Consider the following 17,185-nt stretch of genomic DNA (forward strand, 5'->3'; position numbering starts at 1 on the left):
CCTGCGGGGGGTCTGGAAGGAGGAAGAGGAGACCTGGCTGGGATGGGGTCTTGCAGTGCAGTTCTAGGGAGAATAAGCAGCTTGCAAGTCCTGCGTCCAGGGCCTTGTCTCCATGAGGAGAAATTCTGTCCCCTCCGCTACTTTGAAATAATGATAATGAATAGGCCTTGTGCTTTCTGATACATTAATGCTTTTTCAATCCTTGAAACATACACTTTTTCATGCTCTTTGCCTATGGGTTATGCAGGAAGGTAGGCAAGGCAGACAGTATTTTTATTCCTACTTTATAAACAAGGATAACAAGGCTGAGAGGCTGAGCTGCCCAAGGTCATCCAAGGAGGATGCCTGGTTCATCTCTGGCTGAAGGGATGGGAAGGGGTTGCTATGTGACTTGGAGAACCTTCCTGGCCCTCATTTGGCCACCATGGGGAGAGGGAAGTCTGCATCAGTAGCTGCGCAGGAGGAAGTGGGAGGTATGTAAATAGAGCCGCAGGAAATGAGAAAGTCAGCAGCTTTAGCCATGGTGAGATAAATCTCTGCCCCGGCCTCCCCGGCTAGTGCTGACGTTGCTGGTACGCTGACCTCAGTGTTTCCCAGTAACAGGGGTTTGGCTGGGGCAGGCAGGGCTCTGGATGTCAGGGTAGGGTAGGGGGAGCTCTGGACAGGAAGGGGAGGTGGGGAGGGCAGTGCCAGTCAGTGGCTGGGGGATGCTTGCTCAGGAGAGGAAAGAAGCTCTCCCGGGTCAGCAGGATCATTTTTCCTTTGCCACTGCAGTTACTACCTGTTTGGATGAACTGAAATGATGCATGTTTGTTATCTTAGTGACTTTGTAACAGGCCTCCTTCCAGTGCCACTTTTTTGGTGAATTAAGACTTTCCCAGTAGGAAGGTAGCTGAGCATGGCTGTGAAGTGTTAAGAGAGAACTGGGCTCAAATCTGGCCTCTGTCACTAACCAACTCCATGACTCTGGGCAAGTTACTTAATCTTCCTTGCAAAGTGGCAGTAGTAATACCTCCTTCATAGGGTTGTTTAATTTAAACTGTGAATAACATAGTGTATGTCATGCAACTGGTCTTAGTAAATGTAAAGTCTCCTTCTTCTCTTCCTCTGACCTCTCATTGCAGTTTTATCTGTGTCTCCTTGACACTCACTACCTGCTGCCTGGTGTGGTGCGTCAGTTTGACGAACATTTTTGAGCACATAGGTACCAGGCACTGCACGGGGTCTGGGGATGTGTTGGCTTTAGCCCTTGCCAATAGGGATCACAGCCCAGCAGGAAGGCCCACAGGCAGTGGTTCCAGCATGGCATGGGTGGTCTGTGGAGCCAGGATGCGCACACATATGTGTGCCATGCATATCCTTGGTTTTGTTCCCCTAGCAAACTATTTGCTTTTTGAGGGTAGAGTCAGTTACATCTTTTGGACCTCTTCAACTATGGTGATCACATTTCCTGAATTAAAATGAAGGACAGGGCCGGGTGCGGTGGCTCGCACTTGTAATCCCAGCACTTTGGGAGGCTGAGGCGTTTGGATCACGAGGTCAGGAGATCAAGACCACCCTGGCTAACATAGTGAAACCCCGTCTGTACTTAAAAAAAAAAAAAATTAGCTGGGCGTGGCGGCACGTGCCTGTAATCCTGGCTACTCTGGAGGCTGAGGCAGAAGAATCTCTTGAACCTGGGAGGCGGAGGTTGTAGTGAGCCAAGATCACGTCACTGCACTCCAACCTGGCAATAAAGCTAGACTCCGTCTCAAAAAAAAAAAAAGAAGGACAGGCAGGTTGACACATCTGAATATCCTTATGAAGACAATGGAAGAAAATATTTGAAGTCTGTGCTGACTTAGAAAAATCAGGAAAAAAATTTACTATTTCTACAGCATATAGCAAAGTCTTTGACAGAATGGTCACAAAAAGATTTGTTGTGTGACCACATTAAATAAATGAATGCATAAGCAGCTACGATTTCAGTGACTTTCAAAATGTTCCCAAATTCCCTAAACTCAGAGCATGTGAAATTCCTAGCATTAAAGCGACTGACAGGGTTAAGACGGGAAATGGCCAGGTTAAAAGTAAATGTTTGTTGCCTGGGAGGAGACCCACATTTGCCCATTTGACCAGGTTGAAAAGATCAGCAGGTGTCACAGAAAGAGAGGGTGCTCCTGAAGGACAAGTGCCTCCATGAAGTGAGAAGGGATGAGGGACAGGACTTGCTCAAATGGGGCAATAGGAAGGAGCCTGGGGCAGTCCAGGGAAAGAAAAGGTGTGTGTGCTGGGGAAGGGGGGCCCAAAGGGCAGATGTGAGGCTTGGAAAAGACTGGCCTCTGCCTTTTGGGACAACTTAAAATTGGAAGATTGAGGGACTGTTTACGATTAGGTCCAGCTCTCTCTCTTAAAATGCTAAGCAGGTAAGGTGACTTGCCCAAGGACACACAGCTGTTTAGTGGCCGGCCTCCCAGCTTGGCGTCCCTGTTGAATGGCGAGCTTCCAGCCTGTCTGGAAGAATGACAGTCACAAAGCAGGAGTGTTGGCATCAGGCCAGGACTGGGAGTGGCGGCATCTTGCCTGCCTTGTCCTCACAGTGTTCCAGATGGTGAAGGGTGATGTCTTAACACCACTGCCCCTCCACCACCCCCTTTTCCCCGCCCTTGCCCTACATCTGCTAGCAGTGCTGGCTCTGGACACGCAGCCAGGAAGGCAGCCCATAAAGACAGGGACACAAAGCAAGGACTGGGGCTAATCCCATCAACTTCCTCTGGCAGTTAACCCAAAACGCCAGGAAGTACTTGTACATACCTTAACGACTTCTTCCTTTTTCCCTGTCCTAGTCCAATGGTCCTCCTACTCTTCCTCCTAGAGCTAACTCTTCTTCTCAGATGGCTCTGTCTAGCTGAGTGAACCTAGCCTTACCTCCCAGGCCCTCCCATCAAGCTCCTCGGATCCTGACTCGCCCCATAGACTTGGCTCAGGCTGTGCTGATGAGAGAAGCCTTTGCTGATCAAGCTTTGGGAGGACGTCTGCCTTTGCCTCCCTCAGCTTGGCTGGGTGCTGTCTCTCCCTTGCCCACGTTCTCACCCTGGGCAGTGTTGAGTTCTTCCCAGTTAGTCTGCAGGCTTTCACTATGGTGCACAGAGCAGGAACTTAGTAATACTTCGTGACTCCAAGAAGGAATGAGTGAGTGTTGGTAAATAAAAAAGTACAGAAGGTCATGGTTTTGGACTAAGCTCCTGCTCTAGGCCCCACAGACCAGACTAAAATCAAAATGGAATCCCCCATGCTAAAGTTCCACATCACCAAATCTAAACTAAGTTGTTATCTGACCTGCCTAGAAATCAGGAGAGAGATATAACAGCCAATTAAAACAGGTCAATTTCAATATTCAATGGGCATGATAATGAAGTTCCCTCTGCTTTAATCTTTACACAAAACACGGTAGCCTGAAGGATCCTGATATTAACTAATCAGTTATTTTTCTATTGTTCTGTCTCCCTGTCCCCACCTTACAAGAAAAGTAACTTTGTTTCTGAGACAGGGGCTTGCTCTTCCGCCCAGGTTGGAGGTGCAGTAGCGCAATCACAGCTCACTGTGGCCTCAACCTCCCAGGCTCAACCTGTCCTCCTTTCGGCCTCAGCCTCCCAAGTAGCTGGGACTACAAGCACATACCACCATGCCCAGCTAATTTTATCTTTTGTAGAGATGAGGTCTTGCTATGTTGCCCAGGCTGGTCTCAAACTCCTGGGCTCAAGAGATCCTCCCTCCTCGGCCTCCCAAAGGGCTGGGATTACAGGAGTGAGCCACTGTGCCCAGCCAAGAAAAGCAACTTTGAAAAGTGACTAACCAGCTTTCTTCAGCCCTTTCCTGTCTGTAAAGCCAACCTCTTCTGCTCAACTCTTTGGAACATGTATTCTATTTAATGGAATGAAGTGTTGCCTGATTCCAGAATTACAGTAAACAGTTGAGATCTGTAAATTTGTTGTACTTTTGTCTTTTGATGATGTTTTTGGTTCAGAATGAGAGTCAGTGGTTTGAATGCACTAGTACTGAGTCCCTACGATAGCTAGAAGTTACAGAGAGCAAGAGCTTTTAGGAATGGCATTCTGGAAGGAACCTGGCACGATCTCCTAAGAGGAAATGCCTGGTGACTCTGTCTCAAAAGGTTACTTAATTATCAACACCACCAACTTCATTTCCGTTTTAAATTTTATTACATCAAAAGAAAAAACCTCTCCACAAAACAAATCTTAAAACCTACACCAAGCGAAAGAAATTATCATCAAGGTTCTAACTCCACCCCCCAAAACAACCTTACATTTAAAAAAATCCAAAAGAAATAGAAATACCAGCTTCAAAAATATTTATCCAAAAAGTAAGGCATCAACTTTACAAAAAAATAATTGAAGGAGGGGAGGAAGTTGGAGGAATGAGAAAAGAGGGAACAAGAAGATGGTCCCCTGACCCTCCAGGGGCCAACCCCAGCCTGCCGGGCATCTACGCTGAAGGGGTCACAACTCAGACCAAACTCGGCATCTCACCAACTATGGGGCAGGCAGGCTGGGCGGGGAAGCTGGGAGACACCACCCAGGTCAGGAAGGGCTCCTGTGTATTCCAGTTTAAGCAGACAGAACTGGGGTGAGGGAGAGAATCCCGATTTGTGATAAAAGGATCCTAAGTCCTTAGTGCAGCAGGAGTGACTGGGGAGGTTGCAGGGCCCATGACAAACTCCATGGCCTTCCATTGGAGCCCAGGGAAAGGTCAGAGGCCGCCAGCCACAGAGGAGGGCCTTTTTTGAGGACCTCCAGAGCGGGCGCCCTGCTGCCGCTGCCCTCTCACCCTGCCCCAAGATGGCATGGCACTGAGACCTGAGAGGAGTGGGGGGCTACTGGAGTTGAGGACGGACGGGAAAGGAACTGGGCTTCAGTCAATGCTCTCCCCAGTCTCCCAGGGTGTGGAATGGGCACCTCTGGGGAGGGGGAAAGCGCCCTTCCTCCCGGGGAAGGCATTTAATATCAGATCCGTCCTGAGGGTTAGAAATAGGGGAGTATTTTTAGGCCAAGTTCTTGGATGGGAGGTGACTTAAGGCTGATTTGGCTCTGATCTCAGGCCTGAAGGACTTGGGGATCCTTCACACCCGGTCCCAAGCCAAGGCCCAGAGAGGAGAAGGGCATGGTGGGGGCGGTGGTGCTGGCTGTGTGCGGGCGTGCTGGGAGTGGCTGTAGGGATAGCAGGGGACTGCTCCTTCCTGTGATGGGGAGGTGGAGTTGCTGAGAGAGATGCCCACTAAATTAAAAATCAGAAGCTTTTTTGGCTTCTGGAAGCTTTGGCACCATGTTGGGGGCAGGATGCAGGAGGCAGGGGCAGGGCTGGGTTTCTGCAATCTGAGCCTTTCTCAGTATGTTCCTCAACCGCCTGGCTTGGGGGTGGAGAGGCTGTTCTTCTCCTTGGTCCTTAGCTCTGGGAGTTGGCGTCCTGAGGAGAACCGAATTCTGGACAGGGAGCCCTGGCTGGGGTGGGTGCAGGTATGATGGGGAGGGGCAGGAAAGAGGGCAGAGGGAAGCATCCCCTTGGATTTTGGGTCCCTGGTGAAGAGATAGGGTCTTGGGTCTCTCCAGCTGACCCCTTGATGGGGACAGAATTGCTTGAGCCTGTGCCCCCGCAACACAGCCCCTGTGGCCACCTCTCCTCTCCGAAGGGGCCTCCCTGGGAGGGAAGGCAGTAATGAGCTCTGGTTCCTGAAGCAGCAGCTGAGGGTGTGGCCCGGCATCTTGGCACCTTGGCATCTCCCCTCTCCTCCAGCAGCTGGGAGTGTGGGCAGCACTGGAGTGGGGCCTGGGACATGGGCCCTGGGGCGAGAGACTGGTTCTTTGGGTATGAATGTGAGTTTTGTTTACAATTTCTCACTACCCACGCCGAAGTCCTACCACTGCCTGACAAAAGCAGAGAGAGGGGTGTGTGTGTACTTGCATGTGTTGGGGGGACCAGGGCAGGGAGGTAGGATAAAAGGGGAGGGAGGAGGGAGTAGCCAGCTGAGGGAATGGTGGTCCTTAGGGCTGGGCCTGCCCCGCCACGTCCTTGTCCTTGGTGGGAGTGGGTTGGTACATGGGCTGCTGCTGCTCCTCCATGTCCTCATTAGCCTTCTCTGTCCCTGAGCCCTGCTCTGCCTCGGGGTACACGACCACACACATCTTCTGGCTCACCAGGGTTAGCAGCTCTGTAGGAAGAGATCAAACAGAAACCAGGCCGGTGCTGAGCATCCCACCAACCTGGCCAAGCGGCCCCGGCCCTTCCCAGCTCTCCTGCTCCAAGTTCTGCCTCTTCAGAGCAGTCAGTGCTTGAGGAGAATCCTTTCCACCTGGTCTGCCTCCTGCATCTCCCGCCGGCTGCTCCTTGCTCATGAAGGCCCAGGCCTTCCACCTTCCCTGTGCCCACTGACCCCCAAGTCCAGGGTCTCCGCTGGTCTCCACCCAGCTTGGGGCAGCTCTCACAGGATGGCTGATAGGTTGCCTATTTAATTTTTAAATTTTTAATAATAGAGATGGGGTCTTGCTATATTGGCCAGGCTGGTCTCAAACTCCTGGGCTCAAGTGATCTTCTGTCTCAGCCTCCCAAAGTGCTGGGATTACAGGTGTGAGCCACTGTGCCCAGCCCAGGTTGCCTATTCTTGCAGGTCTAAGGTCTGTATGGAAATGCCAGCTGTTCTCCTCCCTCAGAGGTCTCTGGGAAAAGGCATCTGCTTTCCCTGCTCTGGACTCCTCCAGAGCTCTGTGGACTAAGGAGAAGGCGAGCCTAGGTCTCCTGGCCCTGGTGGCTCCCCCACCCCATCACTGACCACTGCATTCCAGCCTAGGAGGCCCTCAAGCCAGCCAGAGCCTCCAACAACTCACCAATGAAGTCACTGAAACACTTGGGCTTGTGTTGCCAGTAAACACCCAGGAAATAGACAGGCACTCCTGTCAGCATGATGGCCAGGCCAATGCCACACACCACCGGCTCTGACCACAGGCTGAAGACCAGCAGGAAGGCCCAGAACAGCAAATAGATGATGGGGAACAGCAGGTTGATCTGTGGAGCAGAAGCATGAGGCATGTGAACTGTGTAGGCCCCGCGGCCCCCAGGACTAGGGACTGAGGCATTCTCTCTCTTCTTCACCCACAGAGACACATCCTCAAGGGTAAAGGCTGGGCTTCCCTCAACTCTGTGGTCCCACACTCACCCCTGATAGGGCAGGGGCTATATGAACAAATGTTGATGAACATGGATGGTCAGACAGGAAGAGGATGGGGAGGAGCTAGGGAGGAAAGGACCCTCCTTGCCCATGTCCTCGATCCTGGGTGTGATTAGACAAGGCCTCATCATGCATGCCATGTGCCTGTGGCAGCCAGAGAAGCCCATAGGGATGGAGAAGCTTGCTGGCACATGGGTGCGTCTGCTGAGGTCCTAGGGTGGAGGGGAGGTGTGGCAATGCACAAAGTGCAGGCAGGAGACGATTCTAATCACTCAGGCTCCCTGGTCCTCGCCCACTTCTATGCAGGGCCCTTATGTGGGCACAATATGGCAAATGTCAGCTCCTTATGGGCCACATGTGGGGAGTTCCCTAGAGTATCCTCTTCAGGGCTCCAGGGGCAGTCCTGATTCGGCTGCCTTTCTCTTCCTTGTCTTCCTTGCTCAGAAGGGATGTGTGTGGTGGGGACCTGGGATTATTCTGCCTCCTCTTCCCTCTAGCAGGTTTTCTAAGAGTGAGAGTAGAAAATCGTGGTGGAAATGCCAGTGAGGAACTGAGAGATTTGGAGAGCCTTTGATTTTTCAGCTGGAAGGATCTTCTAGAAGCATCTAGTCACTGTTTCTAGAATAGGATTGTACAAATAGCTCTGGAGTACATGCTATTCTTCTAATTTGTTGGAGAACTCATAATGCTCTAGCATGTCTTGTTCTGAGCAATCCCATTAATTTCTATCACAGAGTTATATCTTGTAGCAATATTAGGTTCACTGAGCACCCTATATGTGTAGGGCTATGGGAGTTTAAAAAGAGAGGATCATGGAAGGTTGCAGTAGACTAGAAAACTTCAAGGAAGAGGAGGTACTTGAGGCGCATTTGGAAAATGGTTAAAATGTAGATGGGCAGATAGGAGGAGGAAAGGTATTCTGGGATGGAGACACAGCACCTAGTGAACCCAGCTATCTGGAGGGACAAGGAGGAAGTGTTGGGGAGATAAGAGAACCTTGAAAAGTCAGCTGGAGTTTAAGGCTTAGACTGGTAGGAAACAAAGGAATGTCAAGATGAAAGTGACATTTGATCTGACTTATTCCCCAGCTACAGTCTGCTCCGATCTCATCCCCAGTGGAGAACACAAATGATGGTCCCATTCACAAATGGCCCTTGCTTTCCAAAGGGTCTGCTACCATCAGAGATGATGATGTGTGGTCAGCAGCTAAGAAGAGAGGTGATTTAAACATCTGAACTGCAGCTAGAACCACAGAGGAAGGGGCGGGGACCCCAAAGGGAGGTTCTCTCACCTTGATGGGGCGGGGGATATCAGGCTTCTTCCAGCGAAGGACTATCTGTCCAGCAACCGTGACCCCATAGAACAGGTAGTTGATGAAGCCCACGTAGTTGATGAGTGTGTACATGTCACTGGTGACCAGCATCAGCAGGGTGGAGATGCACTGGGGAAGTGGGAGGAGCTCATCAGTGATCCAAAAGATATTCGGAGACTGGTATTATAGATTAGGGGCTGTCCCCCAGCCTCCAGGCAGACGATGCCATTGTATAATGGATGTCTCGAAATGGAGACTTTAGAACCTCCCCTAGTAACCTAGGACGTTACAACATCTTTATCGCTAGGAAGTCCTTTCTTATTACAGGGGTGATGATAAAAATATTTAACCACTGGTATGGCACAGGCACTAACCACTTAGAATGGATACTGGGCATAAGCAGCTAGACTGGCTACCCTGGTATTACCTGGCTCTGTGTCAGCCCCGGTTTCATTTGTATGTCTCTGTGGGTTATAGCTCAAGCTAACTTCATTTTTTTAAATCCCTTAGGGAAGATTGTTAATAACAGATTAAGGCTTTATTCCTGCCCTCATCCTTTTCTCCTGGCTGAGTCATCTATTTTTCTTCCTTTTCTTTATTAATTTCAAAACTGGTTACATAGAACTTACTGTGTGCCAGGTCCCTATTTTTAGCATTTGACAAAGATTAACTCACTTAACCCTCATAACATCCAAATGAGGTTTTCTTGACAGAGTCTACTTTCCAACTTCAAAATCATCTCTGTGGCTCTCTTGGAACCATGCTCCTCCCTTCTGATAACTTGTGAAGGTCAACAAAAGTTCCGTCCTCCTGTGAGAGCCGATGGTTAAAATAATTGAGATGCTTTTAATGGTTCTTGCTGCATCTGCCTTTTAGTCACACTACTGCACCAATAGCTCTAACTGGGAAAAGAAAAAAAAAAAAAAAAAGGGTATGGCCCACTGGGAGTACTGTCTTCTCCAGCCACCTTCCACAACCAACCAGTCAAGGTGACCTTCATCCTACATCTGAACATTCTGATGTTGTACAGCAATGCTGTACAATGCTCTTGACTCCCATGAGCTCTGTTATTCTGATTTCTAACTGCTTCGCCAGTGGACCAAAGTCATTTTTAGTGTTTTATTCAGGATCCAGAAGGAAAATAAAAATAACTCAAAAGACTCAATGGGGACAAGTCTTTGTTCCTTCCTTTAGCTCTCTCTAAATGATGCTACTCTGGGGATATTTTATTCCCATCTCTTTCCTGTCCCAAGTTTCCTTTTCACAGTTTTCAGTTTATCAGTCTTCCTCTATGATTTTTCTTATTTGGTGTACTCTTAACACTAAATTCATTTCAGTGATGTTTCCAAGAGACTGGCAGGCTGCCCTGAAGCTTGATGTGGGGAGTGGGTGTTTGCAGGGACCAACCAGCCAGGAGTAGAGACCAGTGCCACAACCCCGCGGTAACAGGTGTGAGGAGAGCCAAGGGAGACACATTTTTTTGAGGCTGTAGAATCCTGAGGCAGTCAGTTCAGTCTGACCCAAAAGGATGGGAGAATGGAAATAAGTCAGCCCGAGAACCTTAGGTATTTCAGGACTCAGGATCTTTCCTTGCTATATCTCTTGATATTAACAAAGCTGATGAGTATCATTTGCCAGATCATCTAAGATCCAGTGAGACCTAGCAGCAGACTGGAAAGGTAACCGGGGTGTGTGTGAAAAGCATGAACTCCCAGCTTAGACTAGGCACAAAAAGAGGGAGGTGTGTGGGGAGTTACAGCAGGAAGGGCCCTTACTGTGAAGAGCAGGGCTGGGATTGGAGTGCAGCGCTTCACGTGGATCATGGCCAACACACTGGGAAGGTGGCCCTCTCGGGCTCCAGAGAAGAACAGCCTGGCAGGGAGAAAAGCAGGTCAGTCTGGGATAACCCATGGACCACCAAGCCCGAGTTCCTTCATCCATGCCTACCTTCTGCCCACACAGGGGCATCCTCCCTCCAACCGGGTACCTGCCTTCACATGCACACTTTCCGCCCCACCAGCCACAGAACCTGTGTTCACAAATGCAGGTGCAAGAAACCAGAGGCAGCCAGTGGAAAAGTGGATGAACCCTGGGTATGTTAGACCCTGAATGTGGTATGGGTGGCTCAGGGTTACTGATAATTGTACTGTCACTCAGTGGGGTGCTCCCAATGCCTGGAAGGCTACAGGAGCAACCTCTGTCTGTTGCCTTAAGTATTCATCTCTTTAAAAGCATTCCTCACATCCTCAAAGGATGCAGATTCCCTGATACACTGGGACCGAACTGCATATGGAAAGCTTTAAAAACACTTTTTTTTTTTTTGAGATGGAATCTCGCTCTGTTGCCCAGGCTGGAGTGCAGTGCCACAATCTTGGCTCATTGCAACCTCCACCTCCCAGGTTTAAGCAATTCTCTGCCTCAGCCTCCCGAGAAGCTGGGATTACAGGTGTGTGCCACCATGCCCAACTAATTTTTGTATTTTTGGTAGAGACGGGGTTTCACCATCTTGGCCAGGCTAGTCTTGAACTGCTGACCTCATGATCCACTCACCTCGACTTCCCAAAGTGCTGGGACTACAGGCGTAAGCCGTCATGCCCGGTCTAAAAACACTCTTATCCTAGTCAGAGAGTAGTTGTTTTTGTGGGAGTGGAGAACTGGTGGTGGAAATGTTCTGTATCTTGTTTTGGGTAGTGGCTGAATTTTGACAACTGTCAAAATTCATCAAATGGAAGCCAGGCACAGTAGCACACACCTGTATTTCTAGCTACTTGGGAGGCTGAAGTAGGAAGACTGCTTGAGCCCAGAAGTTCAAAGCCAGCCTGGGCAACATAGTGAGATTCTGCCTCTAAAAAACAACAATGAAAAACAAAAACGAACAAACACAAACAAAACTACCCCCACAAAACTCATCAAAATGAACATTTATGATCTGCTTTTTTTTTGAGACAGAGTTTCACTCTTGTTGCCCAGGCTGGAGTGCAATAGCGTGATCTTGGCTCACCGCAACCTCCGCCTCCCAGGTTCAAGCGATTCTTCTGCCTCAGCCTCCCGAGTAGCTGGGACTACAGACATGTGCCACCATGCCCGGCTAATTTTTGTATTTTTGGTAGAGATGGGGTTTCTCCACGTTGGTCAGGCTGGTCTCGAACTCCTGACCTCAGGTGATCTGCCTGCCTCGGCCTCCCAAAGTGCTGGGATTACAGGCATGAGCCACCATGCCCAGCCTATGATCTGCTTTTTTTAAAAAATATGGAGGCAGGGTCTTGCCATGTTGCCCAGGCTGGTCTTGAACTTCTGGGCTCTAATGATCCTCCCGCCTCGGGCTCCCAAAGCGTTGGGATGACAGATATGAGCCACCGCGTCCAGCCTGCATATTTTATTGTATGTAAATTGTACTTAAAAATTTATATCCTGTCTTGTGGGATTGAGTTAAAAAAAAATTATATCCTGTCTGGGCTTGGTGGCTAACACCTGCAGTCCCAGCACTTTGACAGGCTGAGGTGGGAGAATCATTTGAGCCCGGAAGTTTGAGACCAGCCTGGGAAAAATAGTGGACCCTTGTCTCTACAAAAAATAAAAATAAAAAAATTAGCCAGGCATGGTGGCGTGTGCCTGTTGTTCTAGATACTCCGGAGGCTGAGGTGACAGGATCACATGAGCCTGGGAGGCTGAGGCTGCAGTGAGCTGTGATTGTGCCACTGCACTCCACTCTAGGCGACAGAGCAAGAAACTGTCTCAAAAAGAAAGAAAAGAAAAGGAAGAAAGAAAGAAAAAATTGGAAATATCCTAAGTGCCTAAAAGTAGGAGGTTGATAAAATAGATTTGCATAAGATGAAATGTTATGGGCTAGGCACAGTGGCTCATGCCTGTAATCCCAGTGCTTTGGGAGGCCGAGGTGGGTGGATCATCTGAGGTCAGGAGTTTGAGACCAGCCTGGCCAACATGGTGAGACCCCGTCTCTACTAAAAATACGAAAATTAGCCAAATGTGGTGGCACGTGCCTGTAATCCCAGCTACTCGGAAGGTTGAGGCAGAATTGCCTGAACCCAGAGGTGGAGGTTGCAGTGAGCAGAGATCACGCCATTGCACTCCAACCTGGATGACAGAGTTAAACTTGTCTCAAAAAAAAAAAAAGGAACATTATATAGTCATAATGTTTTTGAAAAAAATTGATTACATGAGAATATGCTCAAAATATAACATTAAATGAAAAAACAGTACTGAAAACTATAATGCAAATAATTTTTTTTTTTTTTTGAGACACGGTCTTGCTCTGTTGCCTAGGCTGGAGTACAGTGGCACAATGACGGCTCCCTGCAGCCTTGACCTCCCAAACTCAAATGATCCTTCTGTCTCAGTCTCCCAAGTAGCCGGGACTACAGGTGTGCACCACTATGCCCAAATGCCAATTAATTTTAAGATTATTTATGGGCCCATTTATTAAAATGCTAACTGATTATCTCTGGGTGGTGAAATTATGGTTAACTTTAATTTTCTTCCTTATACATTACAGAAAAAATTTTAAAAATTGTAAAATGCAGCCTGGGCAACATGGTGAAAACCTGTCTCTACAAAAAATACAAAAATTAGCCAGGCATGGTAGAGTGTGCCTGTAGTTCCAACTACTGAGGGGGCTGAAGTGGGAGGATCACTTGAGCCTGGGAGGTTTGAGGCTGCAGCAAGCTGTATTTGCACCAGTGCACTCCAGCCTGGGTGACAAAGTGAGACGCTGTCTCAAAAAAAAAAAAAAAAAAGATAAGGAAAAAATGAATAAAATTCTAAAATAGATGGAATAGTTATAATCAGAATAAAGATTTTTTTTAACTTAAAAAAATTAAACTTTTTATGTTTCCAATTTTTAGAGATGGGGTCTTGCTCTGTCCCGCAGGCTGGAGTAGAGTGGCATGATTATAGCTCACTGCAGCCTCCAATTCCTGGACTCCAGTGATCCTCTAGTCTCAGCCTCCTGAGTAGCTGGGACTACATGTACATACCACCATGCTCAGTTAACTTAAAAAATGATAATTTTTTTGAGATAATTGTAAATTCACATTCAGTGAATCTTACAACAAAGTACAGTTGTAAGAAATAATAAAAAGAGATCCTATGTATCTTTTGCCCAGTTTCCTCCATTGGTAACATGCTACACAATTATATTATAGTATCACAAGTAGGATATTGATGTTTAAATCAATTTTATTTTTTACTTATTTTTCTTTCTTATTTTTTTGTAGTGACAGAGTCTTGCCATGTTGCCCAGGCTGGTCTTGAATTACTGGGCTCAAGCAATCCTTCCACCTTGCCCTCCCAAAGTACTGGAATTACAGGCGTGAGCCATCATGCCCAGCCCCAAAAGTTTTTTTTTTTTTAATTTTTTTTTTGAGATGAAGTCTTGCTCTGTCACCCAGGCTGGAGTGTAGTGGCACGATCTTGGCTCACTGCAACCTCTGCCTCCTGGGTTCAAGTGATTCTCCTGCCTCAGCCTCCTGGGTAGCTGGGAGTACAGGCACCTGCCACCACGCCTAGTTAATTTTTGTATTTTTTTTAGTAGAGGTGGGGTTTCATCATATTGGCCAGGCTGGTCTCTTGACCTTGTGATCTGCCTGCCTCAGCCTCCCAAAGTGCTGGGATTATAGGTGTGAGCCACCACACCTGGCCATAAAAGTTATTTTTAAAAAGAAAAGTTTTAGGCCAGGCGTGGTGGCTCACACCTGTAATCCCAGCACTTTGGGAGGCTGAGGTGGGTGGATCACAAGGTCAGGAGATCGAGACCATCCTGACTAACACAGTGAAACCCCGTCTCTACTAAAAATACAAAAAATTAGCCGGGCATGGTGGCAGGCACCTGTAGTCCCAGCTACTCGGGAGGCTGAGGCAGGAGAATGGTGTGAACCCGGGAGGCGGAGCTTGCAGTGAGCCAAGATTGTGCCACTGCACTCCAGCCTAGGCAACAGAGCGAGACTCTGTCTCAAAAAAAAAAAAAAAAAAAAAGAAATTTTAAGAGAATAATTTGAATGTTCCTAACATAAAGAAAAGACAATATTGAAGGAGATGGGATATCTCAATTACTCTGATTTGATTTTTACATATTATATCAATGTATTGAAACATCATCTGTACCTTGAAAATCTTGAAAATATGTACCTCTATTATATACATATGAATATGAAACTTGAACATAAAAATCAGCCCTCCTTCCCTTTTACTCTCCTAAGAGAAAAGTGAATATTAGGGGCTATCAACAGTAATTTACATGTCAGTGCAAATTGGACCACTTTTTTCTTTTTTCTGGGGAAAGGCTCACCTAAGGGATGACAGGCAGGGTACAGCTTGATAGGAACAAAAAGGCACAGATTCAGTGCACTGGGAGTTCAGAGAATTGTCACTTACTTTGTAATTTGTGTATGGAGTAGACTGAAGCTAACAGCAGCAGCTCATCGGAAGTGTGGGAGTTGACTGTATCCCCAAATACCCATAAGCAGTAACCATAATGAACTCCCTAGGCCAGTGTCACTAGTTTCATGCAGCCATAATACATCCCTGTCCCCTCTCCCATGCTGCCGCCCCTCTACAAGGCAGTCTCATGCACCAGGTGCTCTGTGGGACTTGTCGTGCACATAGCCAGGGTCCTGCATTCACGTCCCTCCCCCACATGCAGACAGGACCAAGTGTAATTGTCCAGATCCAACAGCATTTGCAAGTGTCAAGTTCACAACAGACAGTCCTTGCCCAGCTAGCCGACAACAGAGGAGACGATGACATTAAGCATAACACACATCCACACACTCTGACTCTTTAGCAAGGATCATCCACTCCCTACCCGAGAACACAAAGGAGTGACAGGAGATAAAGAAGGAGGGAAGGAGAAGGAAGGAAGAAGGAACTGGAAAGATGAGCAGAGGAGGCCTGGGTGTGTGAGGTCTCACCTCTGAATCGGAGGTGGAGCACACCATGCGCCACCCTTTCCTGCATGCACACACAACTAGACCACATGCACGCAGACCGCTGCTTGGCCTGCCTGAGGGACAAACCCCACTCTAAAGTGACTGTAGCCAGTCACTCTCCTCCAATAGATCTCAGGGAGCCTCATGGGTCACTGTTCTTCCACTGCTCGGCCTCGGCGGGGCCTCCATGTGGCCACTGCTCCTGTGTAACATGCACACGAGGTTGCTGTGGGTGAGTGTCATAGGGTCCCAGGGTACAGGGGACACCCACACCACCTCTTTCCAGCCCTGGGTCCTAAAAACATGGCACTACCTTGTTATTTCACAGAAACTCTTCCCTGATGTGATGGCTTTGGAAGCAGCTGAACTCAGGGACTCATCTTTGGAGCAGGACTGTACCCTGAGGGCAGGGGGTGCTTTCTGAGAACCTGGGAGGACCCCTTGAACCACACAAGTGGAAGTCATTCAACATCTGCTAGCCTCAACAGCCCCTTCTGAAGACAGCAAAAGAAAGGGCCGGGTCCCCGGATGCGTGGAGGCAGGACCTGGGACTCGTGGACCTGCTTGCACTTCTGGCTTCTGAGAGAGCTCTGGGGCGGGGGTCATGGATAAAAGGCTCTTTCTTTGGACAAATGTTTGCTTTCTACTTTCCCCCACCCTCTCACTTCACATTCTCCACCTGAGTCTCATGGGTGGCCTCGAAAAGGCCTCTCCAGCCGCCTCGGTTGAGCAGGGAGGAGCTCTGCATTCTTGGGGCAATTAGGGTGAACCCATCCCACCTGCAGGCTAGTTCCAGAACATTCATGGGAGGCCAGACCCAGAGGCCCCAGGCACAAGTCTCCCTCTTGGTCCCTTTCCAAATGGGGTTCTTTTCCAGCCAGCAGCAGCCTGTTTCCAGGCAAGTGGAAATGGGGGCTCTAGGACTGCAGCCAAGATACTGTCTTGCTGCCAACTACAGCCCCCTGACTGGGGGCTGCATCAGGCAGGCTGGTGGCCTCCTCTGTCTTCTGCTCCTTTTGAAATGAGACAGGCTACTACATGTGAAGCACCTAGGATCCATATGCCACACACATCGCAGGTGACCACGTGAGCAGCACACACTCCTCAGCATCCACACTGACACACACGCCCTCGTGTGAGCAATCACGCCTCTTCAAGCCCACCATCCAGATGCCCACACAGACCCCTGCTGACAGAGACAAGCCCACCATATACAAACAGAGCAAAGTGCACAGCGGAGTGGCCCCTGGCCGGAGAAGGGCCCAGGCAGCACTCACCGAGAGGAGGTGAAGAGAGACCCATTCACTCCTCCAAATGTGGACAGGGCAACAGAAATGGGCATGATCCAGGCCATGACTCCTAGGAGCTTCTCTCCAAAGGTCTGGGAGAGGAAACAAGGAGATAAGCAAAGAAGGAGAGGTTACCACTCCCCAACCCCTTAGCTCCCACTTCACTCTGGGAAACCATTTCTCCCATCTCCACCCTTGTAATTCTCTCTGGCCAAGTTGCTTAAGAGCCCCCACCCTCTCAAGGGTGGACCCCCTACACAGGGGGGTTAATGCATGTTTTAGGCTAATTAACTGAAGAAGGTAGTACACAGTGGTAATAGTAATAATGAACTAACGCTATTCTTGTTTTATGGATGAGGAAGTGAGTCACACAGTGATTAAGTAGCTTGCCTAAGATCACACACCCAGCAAGCGGAGGGAC

General features: G+C 48.8%; 1 protein-coding gene across 4 annotated transcripts in view; it reads right to left on the minus strand.

Moving 5' to 3' along the window:
- Positions 1-4,183: 4,183 nt before the first annotated feature.
- The window catches only part of SLC7A8 (solute carrier family 7 member 8), a 60,133-nt gene continuing 47,131 nt past the window's right edge, over positions 4,184-17,185 (minus strand). For 2 of the 4 annotated variants that reach the window (XM_005560844.4, XM_005560847.4), the window contains 5 exons: positions 16,753-16,856; positions 10,307-10,403; positions 8,511-8,660; positions 6,879-7,056; positions 4,184-6,205 (listed from right to left, as the gene is read on the minus strand). In XM_005560844.4, coding sequence (XP_005560901.3) covers positions 6,039-6,205; positions 6,879-7,056; positions 8,511-8,660; positions 10,307-10,403; positions 16,753-16,856 — 696 coding nt within the window. In that variant the 3' untranslated portion in view covers positions 4,184-6,038. Of the gene's footprint in view, positions 6,206-6,878; positions 7,057-8,510; positions 8,661-10,306; positions 10,404-14,835; positions 15,678-16,752; positions 16,857-17,185 lie in introns of all 4 variants that reach the window. The other 2 variants (XR_012415586.1, XR_012415587.1) reach the window with 2 other exon arrangements.

The sequence above is a fragment of the Macaca fascicularis genome, chromosome 7 (assembly GCF_037993035.2).
Source record: "Macaca fascicularis isolate 582-1 chromosome 7, T2T-MFA8v1.1".
Lineage (NCBI taxonomy): Eukaryota > Metazoa > Chordata > Mammalia > Primates > Cercopithecidae > Macaca > Macaca fascicularis.